This window comes from Oenanthe melanoleuca, chromosome 7, assembly GCF_029582105.1.
Source record: "Oenanthe melanoleuca isolate GR-GAL-2019-014 chromosome 7, OMel1.0, whole genome shotgun sequence".
NCBI classification, from domain to species: domain Eukaryota; kingdom Metazoa; phylum Chordata; class Aves; order Passeriformes; family Muscicapidae; genus Oenanthe; species Oenanthe melanoleuca.
The window spans coordinates 1,127,353-1,144,872 of record NC_079341.1 but is presented as its reverse complement, the minus strand read 5'-3'; the positions used below and the strand labels follow the sequence as shown (position 1 = coordinate 1,144,872).

The 17,520-nt window shown below is 52.5% G+C and overlaps 1 protein-coding gene across 6 annotated transcripts; it reads left to right on the top strand.

Annotated features, from left to right (window-relative positions):
• The first annotated feature begins 659 nt into the window (after positions 1–659).
• ASB1 (ankyrin repeat and SOCS box containing 1) lies at positions 660–12,316 on the top strand. 6 transcript variants are annotated; one of them, XR_008840981.1, is made up of 7 exons: positions 660–1,073; positions 1,183–1,324; positions 3,889–4,191; positions 7,611–7,996; positions 9,330–11,187; positions 11,275–11,482; positions 11,979–12,316. XR_008840981.1 is itself a non-coding variant. In XM_056496718.1 (5 exons), exons 1-5 carry the CDS (start codon positions 701–703, stop codon positions 9,461–9,463), a joined length of 1,338 nt encoding a protein of 445 aa, XP_056352693.1. In that variant the 5' UTR covers positions 660–700; the 3' UTR covers positions 9,464–12,316. The 6 variants fall into 6 exon arrangements, 2 of the variants coding, with proteins under 2 accessions (XP_056352693.1, XP_056352696.1); XR_008840982.1 differs by having other exon boundaries at positions 7,713–7,996; positions 9,330–11,482; XR_008840980.1 differs by having other exon boundaries at positions 9,330–11,482.
• Positions 12,317–17,520: the final 5,204 nt, after the last annotated feature.

Below are 17,520 nucleotides of genomic sequence, written 5' to 3'. Positions count from 1 at the left end.
ATGGCATAAGGGCTGCAGGCAGGGGAAGGTGGCAGCTCCAGTGGATCTGAAACTCCCATCAATCCCATCCTCTCCTGATCTTCCAGGAGGCAAAGGGAATGGGTTAGATTTCCAGGAGGCAAAGGGAGTGGGTTGGATTTGCAGACTGTGCCTCTCTCCTACCCATCTCCTCGAGCCCGAATTAGAGCAAACTGTGTTTGCTCCACAGAGCAGCAGGAGAGGGGATGGATGGATGGATGGATGGATGGATGGATGGATGGATGGATGGGATGACCACCATTCCCTGCTGCCACTGGAGATTCAAAAATGTGCACTCAGAAGCTGAGGATGTGTTTTAAATGCTTGGAGAGCAATAAGAAGGATATAAAGCTGTTATAGAGTGTTCAAAGAAAAGTCACGGAGATGGTGAAGAGAATAGGGAGAATGAAGATGGTGAAGGGAAAAGGACCAGCTGAGGTCAATTGGCTTGCTCAGCTTGGAGAAGAAGAGGAGAGAGAGGGAGATCTCAGCATAGCCTGAGTCGCTGCTCGCTGTGCCCAGGGACAGCACCCGAGGGAACGGCTGGAGCTGTGTCAGGGCAGGGTCAGATCAGGGAAAGGCTCTTCCCAGAGGGTGCTGGGCACTGCCCAGGCTGCCCAGGAAATGGGCACAGCCCCGAGGCTGCCAGAGCTCCAGGAGTGTTTGGACAGCGCTGCCAGTGATGCACAGGGTGGGGTTGGACTGGATGATGCTGGTGGATCCCTGCCAAGAGAAGAGCCCGGAAGCTGCGCTGCGGGAAAACCGAGACACAATCAGGGCAATGACCAGAAACGGGGAGAAGAGGAGCCCCCAAAAGCTGCGGGAAAGTGCCCGATCCCGCAGCCGTGCCAGCCCCGGCGGTGCCCGCAGCGGCAGCAGGGAGCCGCAATTCCCGGAGGAAAACCAGCGGCCGGGCTGGGAACGGGGAGAATCCACCTTAACGGGAGCAGGAAGCGGAGCGGGGCCAATCAGGCCGGGAAGGGAGGCGGGGAAGGAGGGACGGGCAGGGCGAGCGGGGCGATGGCGGAGGGCGGGGACGCGCCCGCCCCGGGCAGGTACCGTGGGCAGGGGGGTCCCGGGGGCGGCCGAGCCGGGGGACAGCGGGGTGACACTCCCGGGATCGGGCCCCTTCCTCATGCCGCTGTGTGCCTCTCTCCAGCGCAGGTCGCAACCTGAAGGAATGGCTGCGGGAGCAGTTCTGCGACCACCCGCTGGAGCACTGCGAGGACACCCGGCTGCACGACGCGGCCTTCGTGGGGGACCTGCCCACCCTGCGCAGCCTGCTGCAGGACGAGAGCTTCCAGAGGTGGGCACAGAGCCCTGCCGGCACGGCCCCGCCGCCTGCCCGCTCGCCCCGCAGCGCTCCGGCTGCCCCGCGTCCCGCCCGCATCCCTCTGCATCCCACTGCATCCCACCCGTGTCCCGCCCGCATCCCACTGCATCCCACCTGTGTCCCGCCCGCATCCCTCTGCATCCCACTGCATCCCACCCGTGTCCCGCCCGCATCCCTCTGCATCCCACCCGTGTCCCGCCCGCATCCCACTGCATCCCACTGCATCCCACCCGTGTCCCGCCCGCATCCCACTGCATCCCACCCGTGTCCCGCCCGCATCCCTCTGCATCCCACCCGCATCCCAGCTGTGTCCCGCCCGCATCCCACTGCATCCCACTGCATCCCACCCGTGTCCCGCCCGCATCCCATCCGCATCCCGCCCGTATCCCACCCTCATCTCACCCGTGTCCCACCCGTGTCCTACCTGCATCCCATCCACATCCCACCCACATCCCACCCGCATCCCACTCATGTCCCATCCACATCCCACCTACTTCCCACCTGCATCCCCCCCGTGTCCCACCCATGTCCCACAGACCATGCTCAGCATCCAGTGCCACCCTGCCATGGGCAGGGACACCTGCCGCTATCCCAGGGTGCTCCAAGCCCCAGTGTCCAGCCTGGCCTGGGACACTTCCAAGGATCTGAGTTTTTATGGGAGGATGCTTTGCTCACCACCCTCCCAGCTGCATCTTTAGGGGAGTCCCATCTCAGCCTTTTTCTTGTCAGAGGTGTCAGGTTGTTCTTCCCACTGTTCCCACAGCCTGCACCTTTTGGGGACTCCCATCCCAAAACCTCTGGGGAGAGGTGTTTCCTAGGATGTTCTTGGTGACCCCCATCTCATCTCGTTTTTTTCATGGCATGGTTTGGGTTGGAAGGAACTTCAAAGCTCGTCTTATCCCACCCCCTGCCACAGGCAGGGACACCTTCCACTATCCCAGGTGGCTCCAAGCTCTGTTCAGCCTGGCCTTGGACATTTCCAGGGATCCAGGGGGTTTTTATGGGAGAAGTGTCAGGGTGGGAGGATGCTCCCCTTTCCCCCAGATCATTCCCCTGGTTTCCCAGGAGGCAAAGCTCACAGCAGCTCATGAGGCTGTGGCAGCTGTGCATTAACTCTTTTCAGATCAGGCTAGCAATGTGACACCAGGAAAACGGGAGCCTATGGATAATGGGGAAAACATACAAAAGGGATTACAATCAGCAATAAACCTGAAACACCCTATGTTACAAAATCTGCCCAGTGCTAACCCTGTGACAGTGGGGATAGTTAATTAATTTTCCTGCATCATGGAGAAATCTGCTTAGAGTGCTAAATGTTTCCCAGACCCTAAAAAAAGGTGTTATTTCAGCCCTTCTTTCTGCTACCTGGACAGCTGGGGCTCTTGGGACCCTTGGGCTGAGATTTTTTTTGGTAGGAAAAAGCAGCATTTGACAGGAAGAGGAGGATGGGACCCACAGCTCCATTCCACAGGTGATGGAGGGAGCAGAGACGTGATGTTTTTTAATTTGGAGGTAGATATGGATCTCAAAGCTCATCCCGTTCCACCCCTGCCACGGCCAGGGACACCTTCCGCTCGACCAGGTAGCTCCAAGCCCCAAAGTCCAACCTGGACTTGGACATTTCCAGGAATGGGGCAGGCACAGCTTCTCTGGGCTACCAGTTTGGGACATCTCCCATGAAAAAGGGAAGAAAAGGGGGAGGCTGTTTTATTTTTTCTTTTGTTAATAGGTGATTTTTGAGGCAGAGTTTGTGCAGGTGTGCAGCCCCTGGCATAGCTAAAGCCCATCCTGAAGCACTGCTCTGCTTCATCTGCCCAGGCAGCATCTGTCAGGTGATTGAGAGGAGCTTTTTGGGGCAGCTGAAAGTGCCAGAAATCAGAGAATCATGTCCTGAGTGGAAGGGCCACAGCTTCGCACCAGGGGTGGAAGTGGGGTTTCCCTCTTGAACTCCAGAGAAATTCCAAAGGGATTCGGGCTGAGGGATACAACTCCCATCCCCAGGTTACTCAGCTTTGCATGGGGCTGGTTTGCAAACCTGCCTGGGCTTCTGCTGAGGGTGGCTCACATAAGCTGGAGTCCCCTTAGGCCTGGGCTTAGGAGGCAAATGGGACTGCTCAGGTGGAGCATGCGGGATAATGGAGTGATGCCAGGGAGGTCCAGCTCCTGACTCAGCGTGGGCACCACCATCCTCTTGTCCCTGTGCTGGCAGAGCTCTCCATGGACTCAGAGGAAGCCCTGAAAACAAAGTTGGGATAAGGCCTGAGCTGGCTATCAGTGCTGTTGTTTCCCAGGGGATGGGTGAGAAAACAATGCCATTTATGTAGTTTTAAAATGAATCCAAATAGAACCACAAGGGTTCTGTTCTAGGGGAAGGGGTGCACAAGGATCAAAGTGCACAGACACCCCAACAATCCCCCCTGTGCATCCCTGGGAGCGTTGTCCAAATGTTCCTTGGTGCCATGCCCATTCCCTGGGGAGCCCGGGGCACCCTCCAGGAGGCAGTGTGGGTTTCTCTGACAGCATGATCCCCCCTGCAGCCGGATCAACGAGAAGTCGGTGTGGTGCTGCGGGTGGCTGCCCTGCACCCCGCTGCGCATCGCCGCCACCGCCGGCCACGGCCCCTGCGTGGACTTCCTCCTGCGCAAGGGGGCCGAGATCGACCTGGTGGACGTCAAGGGGCAGACCGCCCTCTACGTGGCCGTGGTCAACGGGCACCTGGAGTGTGCCAGGATCCTGCTGGAGGCGGGCGCTGATCCCAATGGCAGCCGGCACCACCGCAGCACCCCGGTGTACCACGCGGCGCGGGTGGGGCGCGCCGACATCCTGCAGGAGCTCATCAGGTCAGAGCCGGCGGCTGCCTCTCCCTTCTGCTGCTCTCTCAGCATCCCTTCCCTCCTCACCTGGCTGCGGCCTCCACACCTCTTGGACTGGAGAGGAGAGGGTGGAGAGGTGCCCGGAGGGACGTCCTTGGATTTCCCACCGCTTGGGCTTGGCAGCGGGTCTGTTCCCACCTGCTCCAGTCCAAGCTCAGGACAGGAATCTCCGGTTCTGAGCCCACCACCCAGTCAGATCCAAACCTTGCAATCCCCCCCTGCTTCCACCATTCCCCTGACTGGAGTGGATTCTCCATGGGTGTTGGTTTTTCCATCAGGAGACTCCCTTGGTAGTACCGGCAGGGCTCAAGGTGTAGCAGGATGCTGTGGGAGCTTGAATTGCTCCTTCTGTGGTGTGCCCTGATTATTCCTTCTTTTTAAATTGGAAGATTTCTGTCCAAGGGATCATGCTGGACAACTATGTGGGCTATGGATGCCAGATAATAAGGGATCATAAAGGAAAAATGTAGGCTGTAGGGAGAAACAGAGAAAATCTAAGGAATCCCTATAACGACCTCAAATGCTAGAAAATAACAAAAGTATTTGAATAGGAAAAGATTCAAAATCCTTTGGGGTTTTATTCCTTTTTTGAATTTTCATACAAGTGCAGCTTTGAGGAAGAAAGGGAGATAATTCCCCCCTCCTTGTTCCTTTCCCAACAAGCAGGATGTTCCCATCAGCACGGGCTTGTTGATACAGCGTTCAACTCGCTGCATTCCCAAAAGGTCTCCCCTGCTCTCTCCACCCTGGCAGGGTGAAATGTAGCCAATGGTATTTCAGCAGCTCAGGGAGAGCTGATGCCTTGATTTATGTGTCTACTCTTTGGGATATCTCACCAGCAATATTAAAAGTAAGATTTTGGACAACTTTCAGGATTAAAAATTAACTGGAATTTGTCCAATCTCTTTTTATTAGGCAATGTCTCTCCCAAGGCTGCTAAGCTAATACAAAATTGTCAGATTGCCCAAAATTTCAAATATCTCAGAGTAGGGATTTCACAGATCTGTGCAGAGTTACTTAGTGAAAAATGCAGCCTTTATGTTACAGAGATTTTAAAAGTGTTGGATCTACAGGATGTTGGATTTGGCAGGGGGAGTGCAATGAGGAAGATACTTTTCCTGAGGTAGAAGGAAATATTTTGAGAGAACCTGAACCCACTCAGGTTTGCTGCAGGTGTCTAAACATCACCTGGTTTGAAAATCCTATGGTAGCACCGCTGGGATCCCTGAGCATTCCTGCAAGTGCTGAACCAAGAAACAGGTGAAATCCCATCCATGAAATCCACATGTGGCTATGGAATAGGGATCCATTTTACTGGGAGGCTGATAGACATAGTTAGGGTTCTAATGCCAGGCTATAAATAACATTACTCATAATTTGAGATCATGCTCTGGTGGGATCCACTGCTACCTGCAGTGGGACTGAGGGTAGCAAGGATCCTTTTGCCAGGCTAAAACTGGGAAAAAGAGCTGCCAGATCACCCTCATCCCTCAGGTGCATGCCTGACCCTGCTAAAAGTACAATTTGGGGGTTTGCTTTGAATTGAGGGCTTCCACTGAGAGTTTTGATGGTAATAATGGGGGAAGAAAGGACTGAAATGGAGGGAGATCTGCTGTCTGCTCAGGAGGCAGTGGCCTTAAAACAGCCCTGTGGAAGTCTCACAGGAGCATGCATAACTCTGTCCAAATGCTTGTATAATCTGATTTTAAGGGGAAAAATACACTTTGTGCCATTTGCAGCTCTTAGAGCAGTCTCTCAGCCCTTGTTCTGGGTGTGCTTAATTTAAATGAGACTCTTCCCATGCTCAGAGCTGAAGGATTTGGTTGAATATTTAGTGGACAGGGAGCAGTCCCCGCTGGTTTCAGTGAGAACTGTACCTGCTTTGAGGTAGGATTTGCCCCCAGGTATTTTCCTTAGTATTATGAACTCCTGAAATGAATGCAATGCTATCTAGGAAAAACATGGTTCTCTGAGTGCTCATTTTGCAGTTTGGGGAGGGGGACTGCTGGGTGAAGGAACTTTTTGTCCCTCTGTGGGTAGAATGGACTGGGGTTTGCAGTTATAACCAGCTACTCCCTAGGGATTGTGTTTTCTTCCTCCTTCTTCCCATCTAAACTGCATGGGAGGAATGTGGAATTACTGTCCCCAATGCCTGGGGGAATCCCCAGCAGATTCCAGCCCCTCCAGCTCCTTTGGGAGCAGGGGTTTATCACAGATTTTTCACTGTGGAGTGCAGATCCCTGTTTCCATTTTCCTGCTGTTTGGGATGGAGTGCCTGTGTTGCTTTTTTGGCCCATTTTATCCTGGTAGGGAGTTGTTTCAGCATCCCTCTTTAGTGGATTCATCTGGAAACATCCCTGCTCCCCAGGCAGCTCGTTATTATCCAGCATGACGTGGTGCTGGCTCAGGGCTGAGCCATCCCTGGTGCCAAGACACCAGAGGAGAGAACATACAGCTAAAGGTTCCTGGGTCGAGATAAGGAATGGGAGAGATAAGGAATGGGGGAGATAAGGGAGAGATCACTCATTAAATGCCATCACAGGCAAAACAGACTCAACTTGGGGGTTTAATAATCAGTTTAATTTAATCCTAATAAAATTAGACTAGGGTAATGAGAAGTGGAATGAATCCTAGAAAACATCTTCCCCCACTCCTCCTGCCTTCTTCAGGCTCTGCCTGTGATGCCTGGAAAGGCTGACCTGGAACAGAGACTGGACAGAGCAAAAGGAATAAAACAGGTGTTTATTGAAAGGACACACTTTGGGCAGTGCAAGAGCCAGGCTGGGGCTACACCAGGTTGAGCCCAAGATGGATCCTAGTCCCAAGTCTTCACACTTTTATAAGTTTTGGTTCATCTATACATTGGGGTCAATTACCCAACCACAGCCCCAGGCTATAAAGTCTCAGCCCCCCTGGCTTGCCTCCTTTCCCTTGCTGTTGTTTCTGCTTTTTGGGTACTGGTTGTCCTTGATTCTCTAGCTGGGAAGGGATTGTTGTGTCTAACTACCCTGTGAAGAGAACTTACTAACACCTAATATGAAGTTTCAGAGTTACACACTAAGCAGCAGAGATTCTGAGAAATATAAAGGCTAAAACCCAAGGCATCACCTGTTCCCCCTTATCTAACATGGGAGAGGTGGCTGAAAGAAGCCACCCCTGTACCCTCCCACTACCAAAACCTGGCCATGCAAACCCAATCCATCAGGAGGGCAGTGATGTTGCTGCTGGATGTTGCTGTGGTCATCTTTGCTTCTGGGAGATCAGGCCGTGCCCCACTCGGAAGCGCTGCCAGGCCCAGCTGAGGGCCGGGCCGGACGGGCTCCTCACTCTGCCCGTGCCATCCCTCCCGAGCCATTCCCAACCCTGCCTCCCTCTTCCCGGAGCAGGTACGGCGCGGACGTGGACGTGAACCAGCAGCTGGCGAGCCGCGGGCCGGGGCAGGCCCTGCGGCCTCTGACCACGCTGGTGGTGTGTCCCCTGTACATCAGCGCTGCCTACCACAACCTGCCCTGCTTCCGCCTGCTGCTGCGGGCCGGGGCCAACCCCGACTTCAACTGCTGGGGGCCCGTCGACGTGCGGGGCTTCTCGCGGGGCTCGCCCGTGTGCGTGCTGGAGGCCGTGCTGCGCCATGGCTGCCGGCCCGCCTTCGTGCGCCTGCTCGTCGACTTCGGAGCCAACCTCAGCCTCGTCAGGGCCGAGGCGCTGGCGGCCGAGCCCACGGGGAGGGTCAAGGTGGACGCCGAGGCGCTGGAGGTGTTCAAGGAGGCCAGGGGTGAGTGGGCCCCCGGTTGTTTGGAGGGGCAGGTGCTGCCGGGCTGGCGGGTGTTTGTCCTCGCTTCAAGGGCCTTCAGCAATTGGATAACGAACGGAGCATTAATGGCTTCTGCACTCCCTGCTTTTCCCCCCGTTGCGTTTTTCGCTCTTGAGTCCTTCACGGTGTTTTCCCCTCCTGTGTCCTCAGCAGCCCTGTTACTCCGCCTTTTTCATCTCTCCCTGCTCTTTCCCATTGGCAAGGCTTAGGGGCCCTATCCAAGCTGGGCATTGGAGCTGTACATCACCAGTGGCATCCAGTTCTCCAGAGCCACACAGGGATGTCCCAGCTGTTCCTGTGTGACCCTGGGCCCTGGATCCAAGGGGGAGTTTAGTCTGGGCAGACTGCTGGGGAAGGAAAGCCACAAATGGTGGTGAAAAGGGGCAGGAGGAAGCTCGGATTGAGGTGAAAAAAGGTGGGGAAAAATGCAGCACCTTGGAAACACACCTGGTGAAGGCCACAGCTTCGCACCAGGGGTGGAAGTGAGGTTTCCCTCCTGAAATCCAGAGAAATTCCAAAGGGATTCGGGCTGAGGGATACAACTCCCATCCCCAGGTTACTCAGCTTTGCATGGGGCTGGTTTGCAAACCTGCCTGGGCTTCTGCTGAGGGTGGCTCACATAAGCTGCAGTCCCCTTAGGCCTGGGCTTAGGAGGCAAATGGGACTGCTCAGGTGGAGCATACGGGATAATGGAGTGATGCCAGGGAGGTCCAGCTCCTGAATCAGCGTGGGCACCACCATCCTCTTGTCCCTGTGCTGGCAGAGCTCTCCATGGACTCAGAGGAAGCCCTGAAAAGAAAGTTGGGATAAGGGCTGAGCTGGCTGTCAGTGCTGTTGTTTCCCAGGGGATGGGTGAGAAAACAATGCCATTTATGTAATTTTAAAATGATCCAAATAGAACCACGGTGTTGGAAGGGATGCACAAGGATCAAAGTGCAGCCCCTGGCCCTGCACAGACCCCAGCAATCCCCCCTGTGCATCCCTGGGAGCGTTGTCCAAATGTTCCTTGGGTTCTGGCAGCCTTGGGGCCATGCCCATTCCCTGGGGAGCCTGGGCAGTGCCCAGCACTCTCTGGGGGAAGAACCTTTGCCTAGAATCCAGCCTGGATGGCCTCCGTGGTCACCATCCCAATCCAGCCTCCAGCTGGCCCTTCCAGCCTCCTCCAAATCCAGGTGGTTTGGGCTCCTCTTGGGGCAGGATCTGTGCAGTCCCAGCCCTCCTGCCCCCCTCGGTGCTGCTGTTCTCCCTGTCTCCTTTAATCCCCAGTAATGCTTCCCTGTGTTTTTCCTTGCAGGCTGCCCCCGGAGCCTCTTGTCTCTGTGCCGCATAGCTGTGCGGAGAATCCTTGGCAAATCCCGCCTGGATCTGATCCGTAGCCTCCCAGTCCCCGACCCCATTAAACAGTTTTTACTCCACGAGCACAGCTGAAGGGCGGCTGGCTGCTTCTGGGGACAGTTTGACTTGGTAAATGAGTGCCCTGACGGAGCCCATCCTGCCCCTTGCCCCCTCATGGAGTGCACATCATTCCCTGCTCCTGTGGGGCTTTTTTTCCCCCTCCACATTTAGGGTGCAGTGATGCCGTGTGTGTCTTATTTCCCTGGGGAGAGGCTGCTAAACGTGTGTGCTGGAGTAAATACAATATATCCTGTAGCTGTTGGCAAATGTGTAACCTCTGTTACTGATCTGTGTCTCACACACACACCTGGGGTCTCTGTTCCATTTCTCTGGGGGCAAATGTCCCTGCTTTACTGTTTTCCCCATCCCAGCACATAAAACCAGAAGCTCCTACCTACATTTTGCTCCCTATCCCATGGTAAGACCAGAGAAAACCCACCCAGATCCACGTAACAGGTCTGTTTTGTTTGCATTGTGAAAAAGGGAGGAAAAAGGGTTTTTTTTTTTTTGAGGAGCTGGGAGATTTTGTGCTTCTAATCACAGCCTTGCATCCAGAGCCTGGGCCCCTTTGATTTCCAGTGCCTCTTCATGCCACAAACTCCCTGAAGTGTCATTCTTCAGGGAGTCAGCATCCTTTTGTTGGGATCTCAGGGTCAGCCCATGAAGTGGTCAGTGCAGAGGAATTGTTGTCAAAACAGCAACTTTAGAAAGATAGAGATGATGGTGCCTCAGGAGCTTGGCAAAAATCTCAGGTGATAATTGATACTTGCTTTAACTTTACTGATTCAAGTAAACTCACTCTGCTATGAGTTCATTTTTTTTGGAATGATTTTTCTTTGCCAGCTCTTCTTCCCGTGCTCATCCAGTTGGCAAAGGCAATTTTCCAGATGTGACCTTAAAGATCAGAGAATCCCAGCCTGGTTTGGGTTGGAAGGGACCTTAAAGCCCACCTAGGTCCAAGCCCCTGCCATGGACAGGGACACCTTCCACTACCCCAGCTTGCTCCAAGCCCTATCCCTGGACCCTATGGACTTACCTCAACATTGGTTCCAAAATGTTATTTTCCCAGAGGCATAAACAAATGCAAAAGCCAAGAGGATATTTCCAGGCCTTCTCCAGGTGAGGTGCAGTGGATGTGGAGCTGTGGCCAGGTGAGGAGAGGCAGTTCTGCACCGTTCCCTCCCCAGCCCTGCAGCTGGTTTTGGTTTTCCTGGCGCTGGCAGCGAGTTGTGCACTGGCTTTATAGAGGTGTGAACATGCCTGGGAGATGCAAACAGGTTGTAAAGCCTCTTTGGCACCTTGCTGGGGGATCCATAATGGTTTGCAGGAGTTCACCATGCTCCTGAGCTCCAGTATGGGGAGGCAGAAAATGAGATGGGCTGTCTGGAGAAAATGCCATGGGAACAGCTGTTTTCATGAGGATTTTTACTTGGTTTGTAAATGGGACTCCCAGCTGGGGTGAAGATGGTGGGATGGATGTGGGGAGAGCTGGAAGGAGCCCAAGGATCATGCAGCCCAGCTCCTGGCCCTGCACAGACACCCCAACAATCCCACTCTGTGCATCCCTGAGAGCGGGGTTCTCCTGGATGCTCCTGGAGCTCTGGCAGCCCTGGGGCTGTCACCATTCCCTGTTCCTGTGCTCAGCCACCCTCTGGATGGGGGTTCCACCTGGAATGAGCTGCAGTGAAATGCCTCCATGGGAATGCCAGAGGATGGCCCAAGGAAATTGAGACAATCAACTCAACTCAGTGCTTGATGTAAGTCTGTATAATTAAACCTGAGCCTGTTACAGTGTTAATTAGAGACTCCATCCAAAGGATTCCCCTGAGCATGGATCTCTTTAGGTCTAAGGATGGTTCTCCCAATCCAGTAGCAAACCAGTCTGAGGTTCATCAGTGACTTGGAGATGAGCAGAATCAAAACTTTGGAGTGCCTGGATCACCTACCCAACTTCCGTCTTCACTGAGGGACTTTGCCTCTGGAAAAAGTCAAACCTTTGGCTTGAGGGCCTGGAGTGAGTCCAACTGGGGGACAATCACATAGAACTAAGCTGTAAGTGCACAGGATTCTGTTGGAATGAAGTCCCTGTGGAGATTGGTTGCTGCTGATTGGACAGCTTTGCTGAGCTGGTTTAATACACAGAGAATCTGGAATTTTCACTGGAGAGAGATAATAATTGAAATAGATTCAGGATATTCATAGACTTCATTGTCCTCTCCTATAGGGCCAAACCCTACATCCTCTGCCTTACCCTGTCCTTTTAAACCCAGGATACAATAGTCTTCCAGTATGAAATCTCAATAATTTGTGCATTTCTATCTTTTTACATTATAGAAACAGTATTTCTTTTTGCCTTAGCTTGGACTTTACCCTTCCCGCCTATATTCAAAGCAATCCCTTTTGTAAAGGTGTTTTTTCCCATGTTGTCCATGGGGCATGCTCAGATAATGTAAGTAAAAATTGAGTTTTGTGAAGTTGTGGGTAGGAAATTGAACATTCCTGCAGTGTACATCTCATCCACTGAAAAATGCCCATTCTATTTGTACAGAATATATAAAGTGTGTGTGGCATGGCCTTGCTGGAAGCTTGGATGGGACAGGACAAGAAGATTTGGAAAATGCTTGAAGAACCAACCAGACCTGGAATCAGCCAAGCTGCTCCAAAGCTGTCTTTTCTCATTGGCTTTCTTGTCTTTGTTGCCAGTGGAGGATTTCCAGGGCTTGGAATGCTGGGATCCAAATATCATTTCCTGCTCATGATGTGGGGGAAAGGCATCTGGTGGGTTGAAGTGGTTTTTTGGTTGGTTTTGGAGGGGTTTTTTTTTGTTTGTTTGTTTCTTATTCTTCAATCCCTGAAGTCAAGTAAAGCCCTTTTTATCCCAAACCAGCCCTTGAGTTACAGTACTTTTTTAGCCCTTCCTCTTCTTCCAGTGAAGAAAACCATGGCAGGACACAACAGAGGGGACAAAATGCCTCTTCCAGAAGTGCCCATCAGCACCTGTTGGCTTTTCCCAGAATGGTCAGAATGGTTTGGGACAGCAGCAGGATCAGACACGAGGGCAGGTACCAGGTACCTGTGCTGGGCCTGGATCCACATGCAGATAAAGATAAATATGAAACTAAATCAACATACTCCTGTGCAGAAGCACGGAGAAGGAGGAGGATGGCTCTGGATGTGGGAAGCCTGGATCCTGCTGGCCTCTCCCTGTTCTGTAGCCACTGGAGGGGGCCGGAGAACCGTGGTCCCTGCTTGGGGACCCGGTGCCACCTCCTGCCTTGCCCCTCCTGGGTGATTTTCAGGGCATCCTGAATTTTTTCCACCCTCACACCAGGCTGAAGAGGGCTCTTTAAACCTCTCATTTCTGCTCCTCCTCCCTTGGTGGCTCTGGAAATGCAGCTCCTCAGTTTGTCTTGGCATGCAAGTAGATGTAATTCCTCAAAATTCTTATAACTTAGCTTTTTTTTTTTTTCCTTTATTTTGTGGCATTTTCACTGGAAATCTCCCTACAAGCTTGAGCAGCAAGAGTTTCTGCTTGTTTTTTTTTTTTTTTTTTTTTTTTTTTCCTGAGGATTAGCAGGTGTACCTGAGGATTTAGTTCATGCAGCTGCCTCCAGGCGAGGGCACAGTCTCTTTTTTAGGATTCCTGCTTTTTTCACTTGGGAGATGTTTGTCTGATCTGGTGCCAGCATTTCCTCTGAAGGCAAAACCAGAGTTTTTTCCTAAATTGGATGAAAATTATCAAATGGTCTGGAATTATGGTGATGAAAAACAAAGCTGAACAAGCCCTAATCTTAAATTTTAAACACTTCCAGCCTCGACATCCTTCTAATTTGGATTGTCTGCCTCCTGCATGCATCTCCCCCCCAGGCCACCCTGAATTGGTACCCACGAGTCAGTGACAACATCTCTGTGCTGCAGCTTGGAACTGGAGATTTATCTCAAATGGGAGAGATCTGTGTGTCTGAGCTGCCAGTTTGGGGACTATCAGTGTGGGATTGTTTAAAGGGATTGCATGTTATTTACCTGCCCCCTCCAGGTCAGACAAGCTGGGATTTCTGGTCCCCTCTCACTGAATTTCCTGTGTGACAGACTCACCTGAGAGCCTGTCCTTGCTTTATGTAACAGCATTGCAACACATTCCTTATTACTCATACTCGTTAATCTCGTTCTAAGATCTGCAGCAGCGAGGAAAAGATTTCTTCTTGTGCTGTGTGATGCCCAAATATTCACTCTGGGCTATGAGAACTGACCAAATCTCTGGCAGTCTCAAAGCATTCCTCCTAGGATCTGTTGTTCCCACTCCCCAGGCACTTCTGGGGAAGCCCCAAGTTATTTAACTTTTTGTTGTTGTTCTTCCCCATCAGCTCCTCCAGCCTTGTATTCCTTCCCAAATGAGCTCTTCGTGATCCCTGCAAGTTGCAACCATGAAGAAAAAGAAAGAAAAGGGTTGGGGAAGAAAAAGAAGGAAAAGGTTCTGGCTGCCCCATCCCTGGAAGTGTTCCAGGCCAGGCTGGAGAGGGCTTGGAGCATCCTGGGGTAGTGGAAGTTGTCCCTGCTCATGGCAGGGGATGGGTTGGAATGGGCTTTAAGGTCCCTTCCCACCCAAACCTTCTGAGATTTTGTGGAGAGGACAGTGGCTGCCCAAGCCCTGTCCCCCACCCCCAGCCCTGCACAGTGACAGGAGGCTGCAGCCCCCACAGAGCTCATTCTCCCACTTCATCCAGCACTTTTCCCATTCTCCCTCTGCATCCAGCACTTTTCCCCCCCAGCACACGTGCGCTGTTGTTTTCCACCTCTTTTCGCTTGTTTTGTTGGTTCCCATTGTTCGTGCCTGGGAGAGGCTGCAGTGTGCTGTTGTTTACAGAAAAGTGCTCTTTGTTTCCCCGGCGTGGAGCATCTGGTGTTTGTGAGAGGCACAGCAGAGCTTTCCAGCAGAAACTCAGCCAGCCCAGTGTGCCTGGCCAGCAGTCCACGTGTGCCACCACGGCCTCGCTCCTAAAAAGGGCCTAAAAACCCCAAACTGAGACAAGCCAGGCTGGACAGGGCTTGGAGCAGCCTCCTGGAAGGGGTCGCTGCTCATGGCAGGGATGGGTTTTGAGATCTTTTCCAACCCATAGCGCTCTGTGGTTCCGTGATCCAGCGTGGGGAGATAAATGAAGGCAGGATGGGTAGGATGGAGCAGGGCAGTGATTTATGGCTCCAGCCCTCCCCCCCAGGCATCAGGGTGATGGACGATCCGTGCGCGCTCCCCTCCCCGTGGCACAGGCTGTCCACGAGCTCTCCAAACATACCAGGGTGAGGTGATGCTTGCATTCCCGCTGATGGCGCCTTTCCACAATCAGCTGAAAGCTGCTCTGGGAGTTGGGGAAGCTGGGCTCCAGCCATGATCTGCTTGGCCAACCCTGCACTTGCCTCTAATTTTAATAATTTGGCGACATCCATTTATTTTAACGTTTCGCAAAGCGAGGCCTGCGTTTCCTCAGAGAAAATGAGAGTTGAAGGATGGTAAAATGCCTCCATAAATTGGAAGTTAAATTAAGAAACAGTTTTAAGAGCACTGAGTGCTGTTAGCCCCGTGTTGTGGTGTCACTCAGGCATTGTGAGCCTGTGGTACCCGTTGGAGGCACGGGAGATTTAGGAGGCACAGGGAGCAGGCTGGATTGTTTGGTGGGTGTTATTGAGCCTGGTTTTGTTTGCAGTTGGAATGTATTAATGGGTACACCCCTTGTTTCACTTCCCACAAAATGCAGTTTTTATGAAAAATTTCTTTTTTGGGGGATAATTTCAGCTATTGAGCATTTTGTATCAGTGTGGGAGCAGCTTCTGGAAGTTTTATCCTTTCGATCTTATCTTTACACAAGGAGTATTTATAGGGGCCTGGAGTGCCAGGACAGGGGGGAATGGCTTCCCACTGCCAGAGGTCAGGGATAGGTGGGATATTGGGAAGGAATTCTTCCATGTGAGGGTGGGGAGACCCTGAGGTTGCCCAGAGAAGCTGTGGCTGTCCCTGGATCCCTGTTAGTATCCAAGGCCAGGCTGGATGGGGCTTTGAGCACCCTGGGCTATTGGAAGGTGCCCATGGCACCTGGACATTCACTTCCAGGTCCATCTTACTGAGCTGGAAAGGAATTTGGCTTAATAATAAATAAATTGTAACACTGTTTTCTGAAGGTGTTCAAGGCTTTACCTTCATCAAAGCAACCAATAAATCCTATAAACACCATCAGGCAGGCAGAAATTCCCACTTGTCCTAAGTTCCATTTAGTATCAGGTCCTTTAGTTAGCAATCTCCATTAGTGCAAACTTTCTCCAAGCCAAAGCATTATGGAATCCCAGAGGAAATTGGGCTGGAAGGGACTTCAGGCCCATCTTGCCCCATCCCTTGCCGTGGGCCATCACTCAGACAGAGCTGGGGGATCTGACAACTGAGAGCTATTTTTAACCCAGCAGCCTGAGACAGTGTCTGGTCCCTCTTGCTGGGAGTTGTTCTTGCTGGGTGTTCAGAGAACTTTGGGCTGGATCCATAAACTTTCAGCTCAGTGATAACCCGGGATGTTTCATGCATCGTGAACTGTGAAGGATGCAGAGATGTCAGCCGAAGCTGTTGTGCCAACGCAAACAAGCCAGGAAGTTTTACTGTTCCCATTGCTGGGAACCTTGTTCCTCTTCCCTCTGTGGGTGTGTCAGTGCATCAAGAGAGGCCAAAAGGTGCAGGTAAACATAAATCCCAGAGTTTTGTGCTGTCCAAAGACAAAAAATGGGAGAATTAGATATTATTTGTGCATTCAGACTTCGGTAACTCTGAGCTTTGTGCTGCTGTGAACAGCTGCATGTTTATTCTAGCTTCCCACAAGAGACCATTCAAAATGCCAAAAAGTCATGGTGAAAGTGCATTATGTCCACTCTGAACCACCACAGAATTTACTGGGAAGCCTTGGCTGGACTTTCACTTTGGTTCCCAGCTATGGTGTCCATCCAGCTAAAGGAAAACCTCTTCCCCCAGAGGGTGCTGGGCACTGCCCAGGCTCCCCAGGGAATGGTAACAGCCCCAAGGCTGCCAGAGCCCAAGGAGCATTTGGACAACACTCCCAGGGATGCACAGGGTGGGATTGTTGGGGTGTCTGTGCAGGGCCAGGAGCTGGACTTGGTGATCCTTGTGGGTCCCTTCCAGCTCTGGAGATTCCATGGCTTTTTTCTCTATCATGGAAAACGCTTCGCTCAGCTTTGAAGTGCCCAATCTGGTTAGCAGGGGTCAGATGTTTGAACATAACTGAGGATATTGCATGGGCTGATTAAATCAAGGCATCTGGCATGGATATCTTCCTGCAGATAGGTTTCCATGGAAAACAGCTCCCATGCCATGAATGTCACTCGAGGATTAGATTGCAAATCGGTTGGATCCCGTGTGCTTCCTGAGACACCACCTCCCTTTAAAACGAGGCATGGGCTCCCAGGTGGAGCTGGTTCTACAGCCCAGGGTGCTGCTCAGGGGCCAGGCTCACAGCTGCTTCCTCCTGATGGGATTCCATCCCTGTGCAGGTGAGTCCATCAGCATTTTGCCTTCCCAGTGTCTGGAGCTGCCTCTTGGCCTCCACACGGGGGATTGAGCAATGAGCTCTCTGCCTTGACGTGGCTCGGCTCCCATGGGAACATCCAAGCCTGGGCGCAGCCAGGCCCATTTTCTCCTTGAACTCAGGATTTTCCATCCCATCTCTGTGCCCAGACTCGCTGAGTCCAAGCTGGTTGCTGTGGACGGGTGCCAGGTCTGGTGGCTGTGATTCACCGCCGGCGTGCGGGAAGCCCAACCCGGCGATTCATTTCCCTGCAGCTGCCGAGCACTGACGTTGGTTTAGCCCCACTGGGGACAGGGAGAGAGGATTTGTCACCAAATGGCCCCAAATGCTGAAGTCCCCCCGTGTTTCAGCTCTTACTCACCCTCTCCCAACAGCAGAAGTAGCCGCTCGAAGGATGGGTCGGAGCCTCCCCTCGTGCAAGGTGATGTCGCCTGCTGGAGAAGCAAAACCAGTTTGTACCAGAAGATTTTATTTGGTTCTGGACTTCCAAAGCCCAGTGAGAAACTGGACTTGGCC